The sequence below is a fragment of the Aspergillus japonicus genome (genome assembly GCF_003184785.1).
Source record: "Aspergillus japonicus CBS 114.51 unplaced genomic scaffold BO86scaffold_27, whole genome shotgun sequence".
NCBI classification, from domain to species: Eukaryota; Fungi; Ascomycota; class Eurotiomycetes; order Eurotiales; family Aspergillaceae; genus Aspergillus; species Aspergillus japonicus.
In genome coordinates, this window is record NW_020291664.1 from 159,317 (window position 1) to 178,913 (window position 19,597).

The following is a 19,597-nucleotide window of genomic DNA, read 5'->3' on the forward strand; positions in this document are numbered from 1 at the left end:
GCGCTGTCCTCGTTCCCCGGCGCGTTCTTTAAAAAAGAAACGAAAAGTATGTGTAGCAGAAAGCCTGGAGCGCTGCGCCGCCAAAACAATGTCTGGAAGAGACTAAGCCTGTCCTGGACTAGTCAGTTGCCGCGAAGTTGGCTGCCTTTCCAATCAGGCACGGATCCTGCCTCCCCGAGTCCCCGCAGTGGAACATCAAGTGTCAATCAATCAATCAATCACTCAATCACTCAAGAAGTATACATGTCTGTACTGGACACAGTGACAAGACTAGTTCAAATAATCTTTTCCTCTCATCGAAACACCCATTACAATGCGCAATGCGTATATTGACCACTTGATCAAAGCAGGAGAAGGGAAGCGCAAGGGGGGGAATGTGGCGCTTGTGCATCGAACCACCAACATGGACTTGTCAGGAGACACCGTACATGGAGGGTGCTTTGCAGCAAGCCCTTCCCATCGACCAGTCGCCGCCCACCTCGGCCCTTCTATTCAAACTTATCTGTCAGTGTAGCCCCTGCAATAAAGGGGCCGACGCCCTTTGCCGGACATTAAAAGAAACTTATCCACCAAGATACGAGTGGCTTCTTCTCGATTGTGCTCAGAACCTCGCCTCTCATAGGATCAGGGCGCGGTGATCGTCGGTCTGCAGCACAATAAACTTCCAGTCCGAGGTCGAAAGCTACAACTCTGCTCCTTAAGCGACCAGACGTCACCAAGTGCTCTATATAGCGCCCAGCGCGAAAACAAGAGCTAGGAGCATAGGGCATTCAGGATGTCGCGGCGCGGGTTTCAGCCTTGTCTCCATCTTAAATGGGAACTATTGCTTGTCGCTGTCAGGAAACTATACTTCTGGAGTCAATCCTTCCCACGGGCTCGGGAGGAATTCCTCCGGGAGTCCATGTGGGAGCTGAGATGCACGGTACTTTTGCGCTGAATGGTCAGCCGCGGCCGGCATGAGGGTTCCACCCTCGTCATGCGCACCATTGTGCATGCTTCACACCTTTTCATGCAGCTTCCACACCACCTGTCCAGGCTTGCCTTCTACAGTGGAGAGAATCGGTGAGCCCTCCCTAAACAAGTCTCATGTGAGACTTGGGGGCACCGTCGCAAAAGCCATGCGCCTATGTCAGGGCAGCAATGCGCAATCAGGAATCCGGCTCATGACTGGTTCGTCCAGCCGTAGAGGACACAAAGACGTCATCCTCTGGTTTCGCCTACATCGCATGCGACGATAAACCTGTATTACAATTAGTGCCCAAGGCTTTTGGGCGACGCCTACTCCGCAAGTAGATACAGTTAAGCCACCACTACTATGAAACGCAACCCGCATCGAACTGGAAACATTGGTATAAGACAAAACTGACGGGACCGTGGTATATAGGTATTTTGGAGATAAATGTTGTAACAGTATATACAATTGAAACTACCGTGCACGAACCGGCTCAATGCACCCAGCGATCCGGCACTGGTGAAGAGTATGTATAAGATGAAAGAAAGAGAATAAGTCACAAGGGAGTGGAACGGGTCCGGATGTCGAGATAAGGGCGCGCAGCGTTCATCCTCGAGTAGTCCTATAGTGGAATCGGATCAGCAAGGTATCCATGATCATGGGATACGAAGGGAGCACGAACGGTTCCCTGTTAATCTCGACCAGCGGCAGTGCGCCGTCGCTATCGGCCTCCCTCCGCGCACTGGGCTGATCCTTGTTTGTGGTCGGGCCCTCATCCTCATCCTCATCCTCTTCGTCTTTCGCACAGCCGCAATCGTAGAAATCGCCGATGTTGTTGCAGTCGAATTCGGGCTTCTCGAGCATGATGTTCACTTCGTTGTGGATGAAGCAGCCCCATCCAGCAGCCGCATTGCGCGACGAGACCTGCGGGGGATACTTTTTCAAATGACCTTGGAAGTGCGAAGCGCATTCGCCACTAGGAAGAGGCTCTGGTCAGTATGCAGCAATAACGGCGGTGCAAAAGGGCGACTATACCATGGATAGAGTCGCGCAAAGAGATAGATAAAAGAGCGTAAGGTTTCCTGCTGCTCCTCGGTCGGATCTTCGGGATACCGAGCCAGCATGGTATGGAAGTATTTCCAGGTCGCACGGCCTAATTCCGCCCTACAGTTTCCGACGACAATCCTGTTAGCATCATGACCGATTCAAAAATGGAGATTCATAGGACTCTCACTTTGCCGTCGCATTCCCGAGCTTGGGCATCACCACCTCCCCTTTGATCAAATCATCTTTGGACACCACGGCCGGCGCGGATTTGTCGAGGTGGCCAGGAGCGCGAACGGCGGGACTCGGCGGACCTTGAGGTTGGATTAAGAAGAGAAAGATTAAAAAGATAGTGATGCATGCACCGGCAAGAAGCTGCCGGGTAATCTGGCGGTATGCCATCGTGGAGTGGAGTGGTTGACCTATAGACTATAGAACGCCCACGTTCTCCGTGAGGAAGACAGATCGCCCTTGAACACTTATCGGATGATTGACGGTGGATTGACAATGGACCCGGCCAGGCTGACCGCCTCCCGCGCCCGCGTGGCAGAACCATTGCCTCTCTGAGAGGCGGAAGCTTAGTTCCAGTTCGGGCCAGTCAACTTAAGGTCCACTCGTTTCGTCACCGCTACGACCCACTCCCGACAGGCGATAGTCTAGGGGATAAATCACTAGAAATCATCCAACACCTTATAGTAAGTACTGATAGTACTACACCTCCCAGTACTTTCACTGCCGGTCTCAAATAGCTCAACAATTTACCATAGCGCAAGTTGTTCCATCCAACCTCTTTTTCCACAGCCCCAGTACAATGGAGACCCAGGTAAGTCACAGTCTACTAAGCTATATAAGCATACTATAAGGCGTGGAAAGTGTACTCTTGGCAGCTTCATGGCTTCTTCTGTCCTCTCCTGTTTTTCTTTTCTTCTTCGCTCATTCACAATTTGAGTTTCCTACCAAGTCTGACGGAATCTAGCCTGACCCTATGCCTGAAGGCTGGACCAATGACCCTCATCTCTTGGACACCTACTTCTCGCCTGAATCTAGAGAGGCCCAGATGGCCCGATGCTGCGGCCTTAAAGATGCTGAACTTGTTCTTATGGGAACTCCCGAATCAGGGGAGATGGATATCATCATCACAGCTGGAGGCAAGTTCTATTGGGGGCACTTTATGATCGATTACCTTGGGGAGATCACGCGGCCTAAGACTTTCCCGGAGATACTCCATGTCCTTGGTGTTAAGGGTCTTAGAGGTCTACGCATGAAGTACCTGGAGCCGGTGTGGACCTACGAAGAGGAGGAGGAGCAGGAGGAGGAGGAGGAGGAGGAGGGAGGGCCCCGTTTGTTTGTCCCTCTTGACCCTGATGCCCCTTGACCCCCAATGCTCCTTCCTAATGAAGCAGTCGAGGACTCTGCGCCCTCTTCTTTTACTATCTACCCAGTATTTCTTGTAGGATTGTAGAATTTTGTAGAGAATAGAGCATTTTCAGGGCAAGGTGTCATCATGGCTGAAGTGCTTCTTCCTTGGCTTAACGGCCACCTAGACTTTCGCCAGGCGTACACGTTCACCCTGAACGACATCGTGGATACACTACGAGATATCGTGCAGCATCCTGTCTCGTACGGTGTTCCCCCCCAGAATGTCAACATGCTCATCTCGATCCATGGGCATATCACTCGCCTGCGGTAAGCTGTGCTTCGTTAATTAAGCTTCGCGTGCCTTGAGTAGCAGACTAACCTCGAGGAAAGCCGACCAACAGGACAGGATTACCTTAATCCCCCGCCGCCACAAAGCGTCCACCGGGACCTGAACCCCCAGTGGCCCAGATCTATCGCCAGGTTTAGGCTCGAGAGGTCGACCTACGATGGCTTGGAGTATTGGGCTCTCCCAGACTACCTTGGGCTCTTTTTGAGCAAGTTGGGGCGAGCTCCGGCGGGGGCAACCAAGCGGAATTTTTATCTCCCAGTCACAGCGGTTTTCGGACGCTGGTGCGACAAGCTTCTATCTGGGCGGAGGTGGCAGAAGCCCAGAGTGTATCAGTGCACCTGGGCAGATGCTGGGGAGTTCCACCTTGGTGCCTCGAGAGGAGGTTGGACTTTGGAGAGTGGTATGGGCTCCTGTCTCGCTGTTCTGGACCGAGCTCGCTTTGGTGTTGTTAGGTCTACAGTGCTTGATTTGGCCTACTGGTCGCAAGCCTGGACGCCTACCATTGTGAGGAAGGGAAGGAGACGGGGCACACCTTTTGGTCGCTGTGCGGAGACCTATCCCTTCCGTAAACTTCTCATGTTAGTGCCTTTCTATGCGCCGTCGAGAAAATTGACTAAACTTCCTCTAGGGAGAAATCCAGAGAAGAGGCGGAGCGGGTGTGTGGATTGGCGCTATGCAACGACTACATATCTGAGCCCGTCTATGACGATCGACTGTCGGGGGAGGTCTGGAAGAGCCTTTGGGACCCGTGTCTCAATTGCCAAACTCTGATCAGACTCCACCAGGGCAACGTCCTCAATTTTCTGAAAACAACCGGAATAGAGGGGGCCCCGCCTTGATTCATTCAAGATGGACGTCGGAAGTTGTTTTGCGGACGACCTTGGACATGTCGTCAAAAGGTCCCACCTGTGCCTAGTGACCTGGTCAGGTGCCTTGAGGGTGATGGGAATAAAATACCGGATCCCGGTAGGGGCTCACTCCATCCGTGGAGTTTGGGAGCCATCCTTTGTGGCCTGACACACCCAGAGGACCTACCACCGTCTAGCGGAAAGCAAACCGCGTTACCAAACTCTAGCCCTGACACAGCTATTGACATGGGGGATATCTTGCCATTGGATGACTGTCTGACCCGGTTGAAGTCTTGAGGCCTGACGTTAGGATGGCTCCTTCACCGGTTTAAGTCTGCCGTTATGACGGATACCTCCATCCCCTCCGGGGACCCCGACTTGTTCACACCCATGCGCGTGGAAACGCTACGGTGTCGGGGATCAGTACCCTTTCGCTCAACCTACTTCCAACTGCGAAAGGTGAAGCCAACGTGAACGACACTCAGCCTCTACTTCTCCACGAGGCCTGTCTCACCTTCTCATTCATACACTCGAGACAATCTACCCGTGTCATTATCTCTCTTCAATTGTCTCTGCGGTCTTACCCAAATTCAACTCGGTGTGTTGCGCAACTCTATAAGCCTCATCTCTGACTTGGCCACACCCGTGTCTCCGCTGGTTGAAACCCACTGCAACCAAGAACTATAAAGAATCAGCTCGTGTCATTATCTCTCTTTAATGGTGTCTGCGGTCTTACCAAGAGTGTCGGTGCCTTGCAAAACTCTACACGCCTCATCTCAAACTCGGTCACCTTTCTGCAACGCGCGCACCCCTGTCTCCGCTGGTTGAGATCAAATACATCCAAAACCAACAAATCAGGCCTTGGCCTCGTGTCCATCTCACGCTCGGGGGTATGCATCTGCGAAGTAGAAACCTCGTCATGTCATGATCTCTTAAAAACTCTCGGGATCAGTCATCCTGCTCAATCAGTTTTCAGAAGACTCGTCTGCTGTCGTGCTCACATGGAATGTGGGTACTTCGATCACCACGTGACAAGATTATCTTTATGTGGTGTCGATCTCCTCTAAAAGTTTTTCGCGTTGGCGAAATCTCGGTGCTGGCACAAGGCAAGATCCATTACCGCCTGATATACAAGGCAGCGGTCGAATGCAATTTCCGCCTCTGCTGAGTCAGCGCAAACTGCCGAGTTTCGCGATCTGCACGGACGGCCACAGCCCAAAAGTTTTCTGCCGATTTCCGGCACCTGAACGCCTGGTTCACACGTTACGTTCGCTGCACCCTTCCTTCTCTCGCCTTTGCATGTGTTAACCGGGTCCCACGGTATTTCGTCGGGCGTTATTGGAATTATAATCTGATGGATTTGGAGTACCGAGGGATTCTCGCGCCGAATGGGTTGGCTACACATGCCTCTCTCTTAACGCCTCCGGCCACCACCAGCGACCTTCGGAACAATCTCAGGCTTCCCCGGCCGATGACTGCTTTTGATTTCTCCCCCAGACCCTCGGAACCTGGCGCCATGAACAAGATCCCCGCCGTCCCAAGCAAACGGCGGGGTGGTTGTAGGAAGGCCTGTAATGAGTGTAAGCAGCAGAAGGTAAGTCACTGCACTGGCCATACATGTCATATTGCATTCCATCTTGCATTCCGTTCGGTCCCATCGCCCAGCTCTGCATCTTCATCGTCTAATGGATATTGTTTACTGTGCTTCACACTTCCCATGTCCTCTACATAGACAAAGTGGCTGAACATAGGCTTACCGGACCCTGCAGCTTCGGTGCGATATTGTGCAAACGCCCGCCGATGCATGCTCACGCTGCCGGCGGCTCCAAATAGAATGCAAGGTTGAGCCCACTTTTAAACGGATCTCCAAACGCCGGTAAGGTCTTCCGAGCATGTCTTACCTATGTTTCATCTCTTGGCTGAACACTAGCTATCTAGGCGCAATGCCGAAATGGAAAAAGAAATTGCGGATCTCCGCCGTCGGCTTGCCAGTGGAGAGCATCCTCAGCCTGGGGAGGCTAATGCCAGTGATGAGCTGTCTCAGTGTTCGGAGGACGTTTTCTGCTCTCCAGATGCCACTGTTGGCATCAAAGGACGGCCATTGTCGGCTCCATTGGAGCCCCAACCCATCGCTTCTCCGCTAACCATTCATCGCGATGCTTCCATCCTGTCCCAGGACGATAATCCGTGGATATTAGAGGATGTCTCGCTATCACGAGCCCGAGTAGCACGGTTGTTTGACCAGTACGATCCTCTCCCTGTGCATGCAGTAGCATCTTGGACAAATTTACTTATGATTGGCAAGGTTTTTCAAATATTATCATCCCTTTCTTCCTCTTTTGAACCCACAGAAGCCTCCAGACGAATACATGCGTCGTTGTCCATTGCAGGCATGGACTATTATCTGTGTTGCTAGTCGACGAGCACCTTCTGAGCCGGGTCTCCTCAGCGCACTCTCCGGGCCATTTAGTCGACTGCTCTGGTCCACCATCACTGGTGTACCACAAGATTACCGTGTGGTCAAGGCACTCTGCCTCCTTTGCACCTGGCCGTTGCCAACAACCAGTCAACGGACTGATGCGACATTTATGCTCAGCGGACTGATGATGCAAATATCTATGCAGTTGGGCCTGCATCGTCCGGTTCAAGCTGAGGAATTCACAACCTTCCGCATGGAAGTACAAGGGGAAGCTGTCAAGGATCGATTGCAGACATGGGTTATTTGTAACATTGTAGCTCAAAAGTAAGTGCCTCTCAAGCCAGTCGCCGGATCCCACTATTGACTCTATATATCCAGTGTCGCTACCGGTTACGGGCAGCCTCCGTCAACTATCTACGATTGGGCCTTAGAGCCCGCTTCACTGCGGGACGCCGATTACCACCCTTCGCATGATCTGATGACTCGACTCAGAATCGAAAAGTTCTGTGACCGGGTCACAAAAGCATTGTACAGCAGCAAACCTGACCCGGCTGAGTTTATCAGCTCGGAGAAGCTGCTGATTGTCCAGCTTCTGGAAAACGAACTGAGAGATATGGAAGTTGACTTTGGCCGGGACATCTCCAGTATGTTTTGCATGTCTCGATTCGCTTTTGCTTACTTCTTACAAGGCTTCTAGACATCAACATGATCCATTTGCGAGCGGCTGAACTGCACCTACGGTATTTCGTTTTCCTGGGCTCTAACGCCCGTAGTGACGACTTGACAAAGTTGTTCATCGCAACCACTTCCTTCCTTGGACGAGTGCTCGATCTTGAGACCTCACCCGGCGAGCTTATCGGCCACGCTCCCAACTACATCCTACAGATGATTGTCTCGGCCGCTTTCGCGCTCATGAAGCTCCTCAAGAGCGATTTCCGTCGCCACATTGACTTTGAACACGGAAAGCTCCTTTTCAACGGCGCCATCTCGGCCATCCGCCGCATTAGCGTCATGGACCACGACCGTCCTGTCCGCCTGGCCGATATCCTGGCACAGATGTGGAACGCAGGCAGTCCAGAAGATCCCGCTGGTGGCGATGCTCTGCAGCTCAAGATCCGTTGTCGCATGAGCATGAGCCACGTTTACGATACCGTGTGGCGGTGGCGTCAACGGTTCCGCCCGATGAAGAGCGTGGAGGACACGCAAGGTATGTGTTCGCCTTTTTCTCGGACTTGCACGAGCCAATGAAACTAATTTATCGCAGCTACCATGGCCAATTCCAATCTGGCCCCCCTCACTGGCCCTCTCGCACGGCCGCAGGACGATTCCTTGCAGAGCACAAACCTGATATACACTCCAAACTTCGATCAAGGCGCCTTCATCAGCGAGGCAGGCTTCTCCGAGGTGTTCGATTCCCTGAATTGGGTCTTCGATGGAATTCCGGACTCCTTTGTGGCGCCACCAATTCTATGAACAATGCACGCACAGCCTTCTGAACTGCGAGCCCTGTTGACTTAAAAGCCATATTGCCTTATGAAAATGTACAGAGCACCACCATACAGCATAGCACCACTTATGACTATTCCCTTTGTTGAATATACCCCGAGGGCACACCGATATTACGATAAAGTTGGTATCGCTTCACGTTAATGTCGCCAGGACTGTGACGGTGATGCCTTGTCCTATAGTTCCGAGGCCTCGATAGCTAGGCTGCTCACGGCCATGCATGTTGATAGTTCCTCTCAGATAGCTTCACGTAGCCTGAATTCATCCATTATCCCACGTCCTTGACAGGTTCGTTTGCACGCGAGCATGGGATCCACCGCTCAAGTGGTAGTGATAATTGTACAGAACATATGGTGAAATATAGAGGCCTTGAACACTAAAGCTACGTAGTACTTCGTACTCGGGATTACGCAGCCACAACAACCTACTCAAATCAGTGAAGCAGATGCATTAATGTGAAAGTAGTTATTGTGTATTGAAATGTAATTGTTACTATTCATGTGAATATATGCCTTGTTCTCCAGGCAACTATGAGAGCACCCTAACGATTCACACGGAACTATAGTCCGAGGTATTCATACAGTAGACGCCAATCTTTAGCCACTGGCCATATTATCCCACACTTGATCTCAACTCCAATTTACTTCCTCTCATCGAGATCAACCAAAATGGTGAAGACCCGAGTAAGTAATTAACTTTTCTAATAGTATATGTTAATAGTCTACAAAAGAACGGGGAATGGTACATACAGTTCATACTGGAATTCTCGCACCTGCTTTTAGTTTCTTTCTCTCTCATGCCTCGAAGCAGTTATCCGACCAAGTTATACCTCTCCGAAATAATACCACCTGCTTCTTTCTTTGCTTCAATACCAATATTCTTTCTTGCTTTATGTCCTCGTTTACACTTATCTCGCTTTACGAGCCAAAGCTGACATGGTTGTCAGTCCCAGACTAGTCGCGAAGAGCCAGCCCCGCCGCCTGAACCTCGAGCGCGGGGGGGATATGATAATCAAGACGGCCCAGGATTTTCTGATGAAGACATCCCCGAGGATTTGTCGAACGACCCCATTCTGCTGGAGCTTTACGGTTCGCCTAATAGTCTCGCGGCCCATATGGCCCGCCGCTGTGGACTTCAAGATGCTCGTATGGTTTTTATGGGTACTCCTGAGACGGGAAAGATGCAGTATATCGTCACATCTAGGGGCAAGTACTACTGGGGCCACTTCGAGCTTCTTCATCTCGAAGAGATTAACAGGCCCAAGACGTTGTCGGGGATAGTCAATGCGCTTCGCGATACGGGACTCAGGGGCCTCCGTCTGAGGACCCTGAAGCCGGTGCGGGTCGATGAGGAAGATGACTCGGAGGATGCATGCCCTGCCAACAGCGAAGGGCCCAGCCTGTTTGTTCCGGTTGACCCCAATGCTCCTTGATGCTTCGTCCCCAATCAGGCACTTGAGGAGTTGCTATGTACTTTTGACAAGAGCGTTTCGCTCGAGTGAAAGCAATGCCTTTGAAGTAGCCGATGGCTTGCTCGAAGAATTGCATTCTCTCAACTCTCCTAGTTCTCTTCTCTTCTTTACCAATTTTTAGCATTTGTTGCAGCTTCGTAAGTTCAAATGAACCAGAATATCCTACGTCTATAGTGAGGCCTTTTGATATCTTTCCCAGTAATCTTGAATTTATGACTAATCGATATATAAGTTCTAGCAATGGGCCTGGCGACTGCGTTTTCCCAGCGTCGCCCAGAACATCGACCATGAAAACCCGTAGCAGATCAATGCACGGCTCCAGTTTCGCTTGGTCACGTTCGAGTACGATGGCCTCGATTACTGCGCCTTGCCCGACCTTCTAGGATCCTTCTTGAGCAGTTTGGCTCGTGCTCTATAAGAAGCGACGGGCACCGCAAAACTTCGCCCGTGAGGACAACCCCCGGTGGCCAGCTGCTCGGGCAGCATTCCGGCTGATAAAGTTTGCACCTGATGGGCTCAGTTATTGGGCACTGTCAGACCTATTGGGGCTCTTCCTGAGCAAGCTGGACCCTGCTCCTGATCGAGCTACGAAACGGCATTTTTATCTGCCACTCACCGATGTCTTTGGTAGTCTATCTCTGTATGTGTCATTGAACCGAGACTTTTATGCCAACAAAGAAGAAAGCGTTTGCTAACTCTCACAACATCTAGGGATACCTATCCTGCTTATCCGATTTACCAACTATACACACTACCTATAAGCAGAATCCGCCTCGTGTTTTCCAGTGCAGCTGGATCCGTATATAACCACCTCAGGCGGGCGGTACTAATAGGGTGATCTCATGTTGGAAGATTATCTATCCGAATTTAACAGGCCTATAACATTCCGGAAATATTAGAAGCATTTGCAACCAAAGGCTTCAAAGGATTGCGCCTAAAGACACTCCAGATGGTCAAAATCGACGAAGAATCTCCTAGTCAGGTGCCACAGACACTCGAAAGGTTGTGCGGAGACATATTCCTTCTGTAACCTCTTAGGGTCAGTGCTTTTGAGTTTGCACATTGTCACATATTCTGTGCCTCACGTATCTTGACTATAGGTTAGGGGAAATTCAATCCGACAAAGAGGCAGCGAGTGCACTGTGTTGGCGCTTTGCGACAATTATATATATTGTACGATAACCGGTTGTCTATGGAGAATTTTGGAACATTTGGGACCCGTGTCCAATTGCGAAGTCCTTATCAATATCCATCAGAGTACTGTCCTCGACTCGGTTGCTGGACTGGAAGGGAGAGAGTCCCGCCTCGATTTATCGAGGTGGATGTCGAAAGTTCTTTGCGGACAATCTGTACCTATCGTTGCTTATCGGATGTCGTGGGCCAGAAACAACGGCCTGTCTAAACAGCTGTTTGGAAGCCTAATTATGCAGCTGTTCGATGGCCTATGTATGTACCTGCTTGAGTACCTGTTTGAAACTTCCTATTCAAGGACATGTTTGTATAACCCGTGACTTGTTCAACTACCCGCTTAGCTGCTTCGATGATGCCTGAAAGTCAAGGCAGGCAGGGGGGAATAGCGGTCGGAGAAGACCTATGACATCATACATCCGATCATCCATGATGACGTGCCCCAAGCCCTGGATCCGCCGTGGATCCAGCAGTCAGGGACTGCCAAGTTTGTAGGCTAAAGTACATCATCAGGCACATCGACCCATCGACCCATATCCTTTGTCGGATCACACACTAATCCTAAAGCAGCGGAGTATATGGAGAGATCTCCAGGTTCATCTCCGACCGAGTCCCCAGTCACTGATGGAACCTGAACTTGGAAATATGCAGGGCCTTCCGCATTCGGCATCCCGCATCCCGGCCTCACAATTCCCTCCCCCGAGGAATGCTTGCCCATGCCCGCATCCATCAAGGCCAAGTCGCCCTGTACCAAAAGTCAAAACGTTTGCAGTTAACAACTTATCTAAGATGAGGTTCGAGTGCAACTTGTTCTGCGCATCCCGTCATGCAAATGTCTTTCTCTTGCCATCTCCTCTTGTTTCGCCGCTGCCTCTCCGACAACCCGCCTAGCTAGCACCACAGATTCAGTGTTCGTTCGAGTCGACAAGATGATCCGTGGAAGAACACAGATCTCGCGGATTGTGATTGCCGCCCTATTCAGCTATGGGCTCTTGATATTCTTGTTCAGTCAGTCGGCGCGGAGGTTCTGGGCCACGGATGGAGTAGATATGGCCCGGAGTTACTTCGAAGATCAGGCTTTTGAGCACATCAAGAACGAAACGCTGGGGGTGCGTTTAGTCCGCATACACAGATCATAAGCTTCAATGCTGACGAGCTTCTATCTAGTTCGAACACATCTTCGCGATCGGGTTGAAGGAACGAACGGACAAACGCGATTTCCTCACATTAGCTGCCTCGATGGCGGGCTTCCAGGTCGAATGGCTTGATGGCGTGCGACCGACGGAGATCAACCAGAAGTCCTTACCAAATGTGAGTTTCTTTCTAGACCACCCTCGTCTGAAGATCTGGAATTGATGCCTATTGTGAAATCTAGGAAAACAGCCTCAAGCCATCGGAAATCGGCTGCTGGCGCGCACATATGAACGCACTCACCAAGTACGGCACCTCTCTCCCTCCCCCCAACGAGTCCTGAGCTAGCGATACTGAGCACAGCTAACAACCAATTCCCAACCCACAGAGTGGTCGAGAATTCGTACTCCACTGCCCTCATTCTCGAGGACGACGCGGACTGGGACATCTTCATCAAGCAGCAACTGCGCGAGTTCGCGCGCGGGGTGCGGGCGCTGACGGGCAACACGCACGGGTCGCGGCAGGCTCCCTACGGGACCAACTGGGACGTGCTCTGGATCGGCGGGTGTGCTTCAGCGGCCAAAGCCAACGAGACACAATTCTTCGCGATTCCGCAAGACCCGACGGCGCCCAGCGTCGACCACCGCGGCACGTGGGGCGGCCCGCTCAAGGAGTGGAAGACGCAGTACCCGGAGTTCCCGGAGACGTCGACGCGGTTCGTCTACCGGGCGGAGTACGGGTGCTGCACCTACGGCTACGCGGTGACCAAGCGCGGGGCGGAGCGGATCCTGGCCGCCCTCGCCGTCGACCGCATCGTCGCCGCGGTGGACAACTCCATGGGCGACCTGTGCGGCGGCAAGGACGGTCGCCCTCAAATCGAATGCTACGCTCCCTTCCCCAACCTCGTCGGCACCTACCGGGCGGCGGGCCCCGCCTCCAAGGACTCGGACATCCACAATGGCACCGACGAGTGGCACGAGGCCCAGGCCTGGAACTTGATGTATAGCACCCGGTTGAATATTCATAACCTGGTCGCCGGGAAGGATACCGTGTACGCACAGTATGACGAGAAGTTCCCGTGGTCCAAGTGGAAGCTGAGTCGGAAGAACTTTCACTATCCGCAAGGATATCTGGTGCATTAGCTTTTCTGATTCATGTTTCTTGTTCTGGTGGCACTGGCGTTGGAGGTGGTGTATGCACAGCGGTCGCATCATCTGTACTGTACATTATGAGTTCCTTGCATTTTGATCCTCTATTAGCATTGTTGTTAGCCGATTCTACTGACTGTGTCTCGAAGTTCAAGGACGCTTCAAGCTCAGGAGCTATGGAGTAAGTAGTACGAAGTATTGTAGCGTAGTCAAAAGCTTTGGACGATTCAGACCACGCGGAAACTTACACCGAGTAACCCCGAAATTCGGAGTCCTCGCAGCGCAGTCCGCACTCCCGCCCTCCCGAAACTTGACTTGCTCAACCTTCAACCACCGCGGAGAACCTGGAATGAGGAATGAGGAATGCTGCATTGCCCACGACAGTATCTCGATGATCACTCCGGCCAACTACTTTGTACAGTAGTTAGTGTAAAATATAAGGATAGACAAAATACACCATACTAAGCACAGTACAGTGTTGTAGTATCTACCCCAATTTCCCTCTCAGCTTTAGAGCCCACGAAAAGGACACCAAGTCGGGTGACTTGCCGGCGGCTATGAGATTAACAAGGCGGGCAACTGCGGCAGGATACAGTACATTGATCAATATGATAGAGAGTCGAATGCTAAATTACTCGCTAGAACCGGTGCTGTACCACCCAGACTGACTTCCACACAATCAACCCGTTCTGAACAGAACAGTGCGCTCCTATTACTCCTACCCGGATACATCTTCCGTCTCGCCCACGCAAACCCGGGACTATGTTCCTAGTGCTGATTCCAGGAAAGTGAAGTCGGCCCCAAAAGTGGGCTAGGTTGGATCCACGAGAACTTGGCTGGCGTCCTGCGTAGTGTAAACACAATACAGCCTGGGAGCGCAGCACTTGCTAGCGAGTGCTGGAGGTCCTGCTGGTTGGGGACCGCGGGTGGTAACGGGGAGTAATAGATTTCCGTGGTGGTATTTAATGGCGGGTGCAGAGGAGGAGTTTTGCTGGCGGGCGGGCCGGGGAGGAGGAACAGATGCCCTATCAGAAGAAAGTTGACGCTCAAACTCCAACGACTAGTAGGCACGACGTCTCTTAGTTATGGTTTTCCAGAGCTGAAGAAGCTTGTTGAGATCTTCTGCATAATCTAAATAGTAGTATCTACCGGCAGACAAGTGTCTACACTTCACGAAAGACGGAGCGAGTCTCAACCTTGATACTGAGTATGGGGCAGTGTTCTAGATGCGTTCACCTCACCCGCATCGACCAGATGGGCCAATTGGACGCAGCATGGGGGGTCTAGTGGGGTGGGAATCGGTCGATTGTTCCTGAGCCCTACATTCGCGAAAGTTTGCTGCACAGCTTCAAGTTACTGTTCTCTTCCCCGAAAGTCCTGCGTCCAGCAGCATCCTCTATCGGAGGACATGACGGGTAACGAAAGACAGCATGAGGATGCAGCAAGGTTGCATTTGAATGGACATACCGCCATCAAATGGCATGCCGGCCGGCCGGCCGGTTGATAAGGTACAGCACAATAGTGCCCAAAGTCGGATGACCCCAACGGGGTGAGGGTGCCAGTTAAGTTAACTAACTTAGGTTTTCATGTTTCCATACTTTGACCACCAGCACCACTTAGCTTTTTCTGCTCAGGTAATCGAGGTCTCACACCAGATTTTGACTTGCAGCGACTGATTGGTGGCAGTGGCTGCCGTAGAGTAAATCGAGTCCATCGACTCCCCGCGACCCAATCTGATCAATCAGAAGCCTCAATCCAAGAATCTGATTGCTCGTCAGAGGGATTGATGAATAATCCGTGATCCGGTGGAGCCCTGGGAGGTTGTCGACAACAACAACCAGGCCAAGTCAAGACAACCCAGCGAGACAAGCAAGCCACAAAATACCGCTCTGGATTATGATATCATCCATTCACCTTCCACCCCTGGTCCATGGTCCATAGTTACGCTCCCTGCAGACCATCGATCTTTTGTTAAGGGCTTCGTCTGGCTGCGAAAATATGATTGTGTTTTTCCTTCTTGCATAGCAAACTCTGTTGAATTGAGACCAACCCAGAATGCCAGAGACGTCTCCTGAAGCAGATGCGCATCCCGATCAACCACCAGAGACCGCGAATTCGAGTTCGAAGAAAGATCTTTCCCTCAGTGGCCCTGGGAGGGTCTACCCTCTGCGATCGATTATTGCCCCGACGCACCCTCTCGCACTCCCCTACCGATCGTCCTCGACGTCGAGCAGTTCACCACATGTTCACAGCCTGTGCAACGAAAAACCTGAGTTGGAGGACCGGGATGAGCACCACTTGGAGCAACAACCGCCCATTAGTCAGCCGAGCACCCCGCCCGAGCAACGATTCTGGTCATGTGACTCGCCCAAGCAACAACCACAACAATCACCCCTATATTATCAGCGGCAGCAGCAACAACATCAGCATCACATCGACGATACTGGATCGATAACCCCTACTAAACTATTTGACCCTGCCTCAGGCTCGGAAGGTCCAGACCATCTGAGTCTTGAGAATCTCGGCTCACTCACTCCGTCATCCTCTCATCGAAGATATGACGCACAGGACTCTGATGAAGACAGCCTCGCTACCACCAGCACTACCAAGACCCTACAGGCGTGCGAGGATGAGCCGATACACAGACCTGGGGCAGTGCAATGTTTCGGGGCATTGGTGGTGTTAGAAGAGGTCGATGAGGGAATGTTAATGGTGCAGTTGGCCAGTGAGAACTCGGAGGCTATCATTGGTCATTCGCCGCAGAACTTATTCACCTTGAACAGTTTCTCCGACCTGTTGCGCAACGACCAGGATGGAATCCTCAGGGATCATGTGCAGCTAACCGAGGATGATCAGTGGAGTCCGGCCGTGGATGGGCCGGAGATCTTCAAGTTATCCATCAACGACCGACACGGGCATCCCCAGCGATTCTGGTCGGCCGTCCACCGCAACCCAGCGCACTGGCATCTGATTATCTGCGAGTTCGAGAGCGAGATCGATCGTCTCAACCCCGTCAACACAGCCGGCCAGACCTTGCCGGCGAAACCAACGGATATCCTGGGATTCGAGCCAACAGCCGATCAAATAGCTAGTAGTACTGTCAAGATCAGCCAACCGTTGCGGTTACTACGAAACAGACGCCGGAAGCCCGGCGAGATGGCGTCTATGGAAGTACTCAACATCATCAGCAAGGTCCAAGATCAGTTGGGTAGGACGCAGGACCCGGATACGCTGCTGAATGTCTCAATCGGGCTGATCAAGGAGCTGACCGGCTATCACCGCGTGATGGTCTATCAGTTTGACCACGAGAACAATGGGAATGTTGTTGCAGAGCTGGCCGATCCAAGATTCTCGAAGGACATTTTCAAAGGACTCTCGTTTCCGGCCGCGGACATACCCCAGCAGGCCCGTGATCTGTATAAGAGAAGCAAGGTCCGGCTTCTGTACAATCGCGATCACATCAACTCCGCCCTAGTGTCGCGAGACCTCGAACATGCAAAAGCCCCGCTGGATATGACTTACGCATTCTTACGGGCCATGTCACCTTATCATCTAAAGTATCTGGCTCGGATGTGTGTCCGCTCTTCGATGTCGATCAGCATCAACGATCACGAAGATCTCTGGGGATTGATTATATGTCATTCCTACGGGGATCACGGCATGAGAGTTCCCTTTCCGGTCATCCGCCTGAGCAGGTTGATTGGCGATTCGGTGTACCAGAACATCAAGCGACTCTCCTGTATGTCGCACCTGGAGGCCGGCAGCCCCGCCAACCAGGCGGCTGCATCCGAAATTCTGAAACAGGACAGCCACACATCCGAGGCGTTGCTCAAGCTCTTTGATGCAGATTTCGCAGCTCTGTCCATCCGGGGCCGAACGAGCATACTGGGCGAGTCAACGGACTTCGCAGAAATTCTGGCTCTGGTCGAATATTTCCGGTCCAAGAAGCTGGGCTCTGTTGTGGCTACTCGCCATGTCAGGCGAGACTTCCCCGACCTTCACTTTCCGCCCGGTATCCATGCCGTCTCGGGTGTCATGTATGCGCCTCTCTCCCTGCATAAAGAGAATTTCATCGTCTTCTTCCGCCGCACGCAGATGAAAGATATCCGATGGGGTGGAAACCCGTATACAAAGTCACCTATGAAGCCTCGTAAGGATTTCCGGGTCTGGCGGGAGACTGTCGTGGACCGGTCTCGGGAGTGGACCACGTCACAGACCGATAATGCAGCTGTTCTGGGCATGGTAGGCTCTCAAGTGTCGAGCGACTGGCGGACGGAAACGGAATTTCCTTCGTCGTCTAGCCAGCATTCCAAGTCGGGCGATGAGATTCGAAATACTCTGAACACGATCATGAGGAATCTTGGGGTGGTGCTGGGAGGCTCATTTGACTCCGAATTCCAAGACAGCATCACCCGCTCCTATTCCGCGTCAAAATCCCTCCTTTATGTGATAAACGATCTCTTAGACCTCACGAAGAAGGAAGAGGGATACAATTTGATCAAGGACGAAGTGTTCAATCTCTCGGCCTGCTTCCGCGAAGCCACCAAAATGTTCGAGACCGAGGCGCGGCGCAAAGGGCTCCTCTACAAGGTCGTCCATCAGCCGGGGATTCCGGAGGGCGTGTTTGGCGATGAGCGGCGCGTGCGTCAGGTGATCTCGAACCTCATCTCCAACGCTGTCCAGCACACCTCCGAGGGAGGGGTCACCGTTGAGATGTGGCGGGACTCGGTCAGCCCTGCGCCGGGGCGGGCCATCATCAACATCACCGTGGTCGACACCGGATGTGGCATGTCGTCGGACAAACTCGATATGCTTTTCTGCGAGCTGGAGGAGATTTCGCTGGAGCGGAAGAACAGCGGTGAAACCGAGGAAACGTCGACCGCGCTGGAACGAACGCACAAAGAACATGTTCTGGGAGTCGGACTCGCCTTGGTTTCGCGGATTGTTCGCAACTGCTATGGGCAACTTGTGGTTCATTCCGAAGAAGGCAAGGGCAGCCGATTCGCGATATCCCTTCAGTTTGACACCGGGTAGTACATGCACCTGGGTCAAGCTTCGACCTCTACGATACGACCTGCCTCGAGACCGTGACGGGCTTTATCATTTCCTTTGTTCGGATTTCGGCTAGCGCATACGAATTAGCCTGTTGTTCTCCTTCCCCTTCTCTTCCGACGCAGAGGACGAAACGCCCCGGAGAATATCCGAATATGGTCTTCTTCACCCCCTTGTCCTACTGCTCTGTATATACATATATATCTTCTTTTTGTCTTGGGTCTATTGGGATCTCTTTATTGTATAATCACCGTCGACAGCGTTCGAGCAGGCCATTTTGTTTCCTCCTGGATGTTTTACTCTACTTCCAGGATTCTTTTTCTTGTTCCCGGATTCTGGAATCATGGGAAGAATGAATGATGACGATATTGATGACATTGATGGTCTTTGATTACGTCGAGGCAGAACTGTCTGCCCTACCTGTCTTCATTTTGTGGGTTTAAAATAGACACGATTTCCCCAGAATATCAGGATTCTTCTGCCTTTGCCACGGGCTTACCTTACTCTGAGAAATTATACCACGCCTACTAACCACCGCAAGTATGACGGATTCTATCACCGGCAGTTTAAGTGAGTGATTGGTCAGGTTGCTTAGCGCTTTGAGGTCGAAAGCTTACCATCGGCAAGCTTTCCTTGGGTCTTGACAGCTGCTGAGTTCGTTATCCTCTGGCACGACGAGCTAGGGTTACTAGGTAACTTTCTAACATACAATGGGATTGTTTGTCTACGAATCGGAAACCCTGGCGTGAGTGAGACTTTCGATTGGGTGTTTCGGGTTTCTTACACTCGGCCGAGTATTCGCCCTCCCCGCATCGTTCGGCTGTTATAACTCTCGTGTTTCATCTTCTGGCCAACATATTCCGCCTAAGACGTTGGCCACTTCTCGTCCTCGTTCAAACATAGATCGCACCGCACCAGGAACCGGACTAGTTCTTGAGAACAGAATATAATATGCATTTATCTCCGTCGGAAGTCCGAGTGGGGAAGTGTATCACTCACAGGCAGCTGTTCCATGCGGACGGAACCAAGACAGCTCCATAACAAGGTACGAGGCATGACAGCAGATCCTTATCTTAACGGAGACAAGTATGGGATGTGTTTCAAAGTCAAGGTCATGCGCCAGGGCTGAC

The 19,597-nt window shown here is 51.9% G+C and overlaps 8 protein-coding genes across 8 annotated transcripts; 7 read left to right on the forward strand and 1 right to left on the reverse strand.

The window, feature by feature from the left end:
* Positions 1-1,387: 1,387 nt before the first annotated feature.
* BO86DRAFT_389573 (flavin-linked sulfhydryl oxidase ERV2) lies at positions 1,388-2,476 on the reverse strand. The gene is made up of 4 exons (XM_025672169.1): positions 2,187-2,476; positions 1,988-2,116; positions 1,635-1,928; positions 1,388-1,574 (listed from the first exon to the last, which is right to left on the reverse strand). The coding sequence occupies exons 1-4, from the start codon at positions 2,396-2,398 to the stop codon at positions 1,559-1,561; spliced, it is 651 nt and encodes a 216-aa protein (XP_025527241.1). The 5' UTR covers positions 2,399-2,476; the 3' UTR covers positions 1,388-1,558.
* A 213-nt stretch (positions 2,477-2,689) lies between these two features.
* BO86DRAFT_100508 (uncharacterized protein) lies at positions 2,690-3,415 on the forward strand. Its single transcript, XM_025665841.1, has one exon. The coding sequence runs from the start codon at positions 2,982-2,984 to the stop codon at positions 3,369-3,371; it is 390 nt and encodes a 129-aa protein (XP_025527242.1). The 5' UTR covers positions 2,690-2,981; the 3' UTR covers positions 3,372-3,415.
* Positions 3,416-3,500: 85 nt separating this feature from the next.
* On the forward strand, positions 3,501-4,543 carry BO86DRAFT_419356 (uncharacterized protein; the record flags this gene model as incomplete). Its single annotated transcript, XM_025675117.1, has 3 exons — positions 3,501-3,682; positions 3,746-4,282; positions 4,333-4,543. 3 exons carry the CDS (start codon positions 3,501-3,503, stop codon positions 4,541-4,543), a joined length of 930 nt encoding a protein of 309 aa, XP_025527243.1.
* A 1,135-nt stretch (positions 4,544-5,678) lies between these two features.
* BO86DRAFT_100638 (uncharacterized protein) lies at positions 5,679-6,429 on the forward strand. The gene has a single exon (XM_025665843.1). The coding sequence runs from the start codon at positions 5,907-5,909 to the stop codon at positions 6,282-6,284; it is 378 nt and encodes a 125-aa protein (XP_025527244.1). The 5' UTR covers positions 5,679-5,906; the 3' UTR covers positions 6,285-6,429.
* Positions 6,430-6,503: 74 nt separating this feature from the next.
* On the forward strand, positions 6,504-8,444 carry BO86DRAFT_400045 (transcription factor domain-containing protein; the record flags this gene model as incomplete). The annotated part of the gene is made up of 5 exons (XM_025673681.1): positions 6,504-6,796; positions 6,858-7,295; positions 7,350-7,615; positions 7,669-8,178; positions 8,236-8,444. The coding sequence occupies 5 exons, from the start codon at positions 6,504-6,506 to the stop codon at positions 8,442-8,444; spliced, it is 1,716 nt and encodes a 571-aa protein (XP_025527245.1).
* A 666-nt stretch (positions 8,445-9,110) lies between these two features.
* BO86DRAFT_389576 (uncharacterized protein) lies at positions 9,111-9,936 on the forward strand. The gene is made up of 2 exons (XM_025672170.1): positions 9,111-9,160; positions 9,424-9,936. The coding sequence occupies exons 1-2, from the start codon at positions 9,146-9,148 to the stop codon at positions 9,907-9,909; spliced, it is 501 nt and encodes a 166-aa protein (XP_025527246.1). The 5' UTR covers positions 9,111-9,145; the 3' UTR covers positions 9,910-9,936.
* A 1,734-nt stretch (positions 9,937-11,670) lies between these two features.
* On the forward strand, positions 11,671-13,563 carry BO86DRAFT_389577 (putative LPS glycosyltransferase). The gene is made up of 4 exons (XM_025672171.1): positions 11,671-12,245; positions 12,304-12,447; positions 12,512-12,573; positions 12,656-13,563. Exons 1-4 carry the CDS (start codon positions 12,066-12,068, stop codon positions 13,407-13,409), a joined length of 1,140 nt encoding a protein of 379 aa, XP_025527247.1. The 5' UTR covers positions 11,671-12,065; the 3' UTR covers positions 13,410-13,563.
* A 1,722-nt stretch (positions 13,564-15,285) lies between these two features.
* On the forward strand, positions 15,286-18,946 carry BO86DRAFT_389578 (uncharacterized protein). The gene has a single exon (XM_025672172.1). The coding sequence runs from the start codon at positions 15,471-15,473 to the stop codon at positions 18,447-18,449; it is 2,979 nt and encodes a 992-aa protein (XP_025527248.1). The 5' UTR covers positions 15,286-15,470; the 3' UTR covers positions 18,450-18,946.
* Positions 18,947-19,597: the final 651 nt, after the last annotated feature.

Bases quoted from the DNA above. Each gene is read 5' to 3' on its own strand.
- BO86DRAFT_389573 (XM_025672169.1), bottom strand. From the start codon at position 2,398: ATGGCATACCGCCAGATTACCCGGCAGCTTCTTGCCGGTGCATGCATC. The intron at 2,117-2,186 runs GTGAGAGTCCTA...CGGAAACTGTAG, and splicing joins CTCGGGAATGCGACGGCAAA to GGCGGAATTAGGCCGTGCGA. The intron at 1,929-1,987 runs GTATAGTCGCCC...GCCTCTTCCTAG, and splicing joins TTTGCGCGACTCTATCCATG to TGGCGAATGCGCTTCGCACT.
- BO86DRAFT_100508 (XM_025665841.1), top strand. From the start codon at position 2,982: ATGCCTGAAGGCTGGACCAATGACCCTCATCTCTTGGACACCTACTTC.
- BO86DRAFT_100638 (XM_025665843.1), top strand. From the start codon at position 5,907: ATGGATTTGGAGTACCGAGGGATTCTCGCGCCGAATGGGTTGGCTACA.
- BO86DRAFT_389577 (XM_025672171.1), top strand. From the start codon at position 12,066: ATGATCCGTGGAAGAACACAGATCTCGCGGATTGTGATTGCCGCCCTA. The intron at 12,246-12,303 runs GTGCGTTTAGTC...GCTTCTATCTAG, and splicing joins TCAAGAACGAAACGCTGGGG to TTCGAACACATCTTCGCGAT. The intron at 12,448-12,511 runs GTGAGTTTCTTT...TGTGAAATCTAG, and splicing joins ACCAGAAGTCCTTACCAAAT to GAAAACAGCCTCAAGCCATC.
- BO86DRAFT_389578 (XM_025672172.1), top strand. From the start codon at position 15,471: ATGCCAGAGACGTCTCCTGAAGCAGATGCGCATCCCGATCAACCACCA.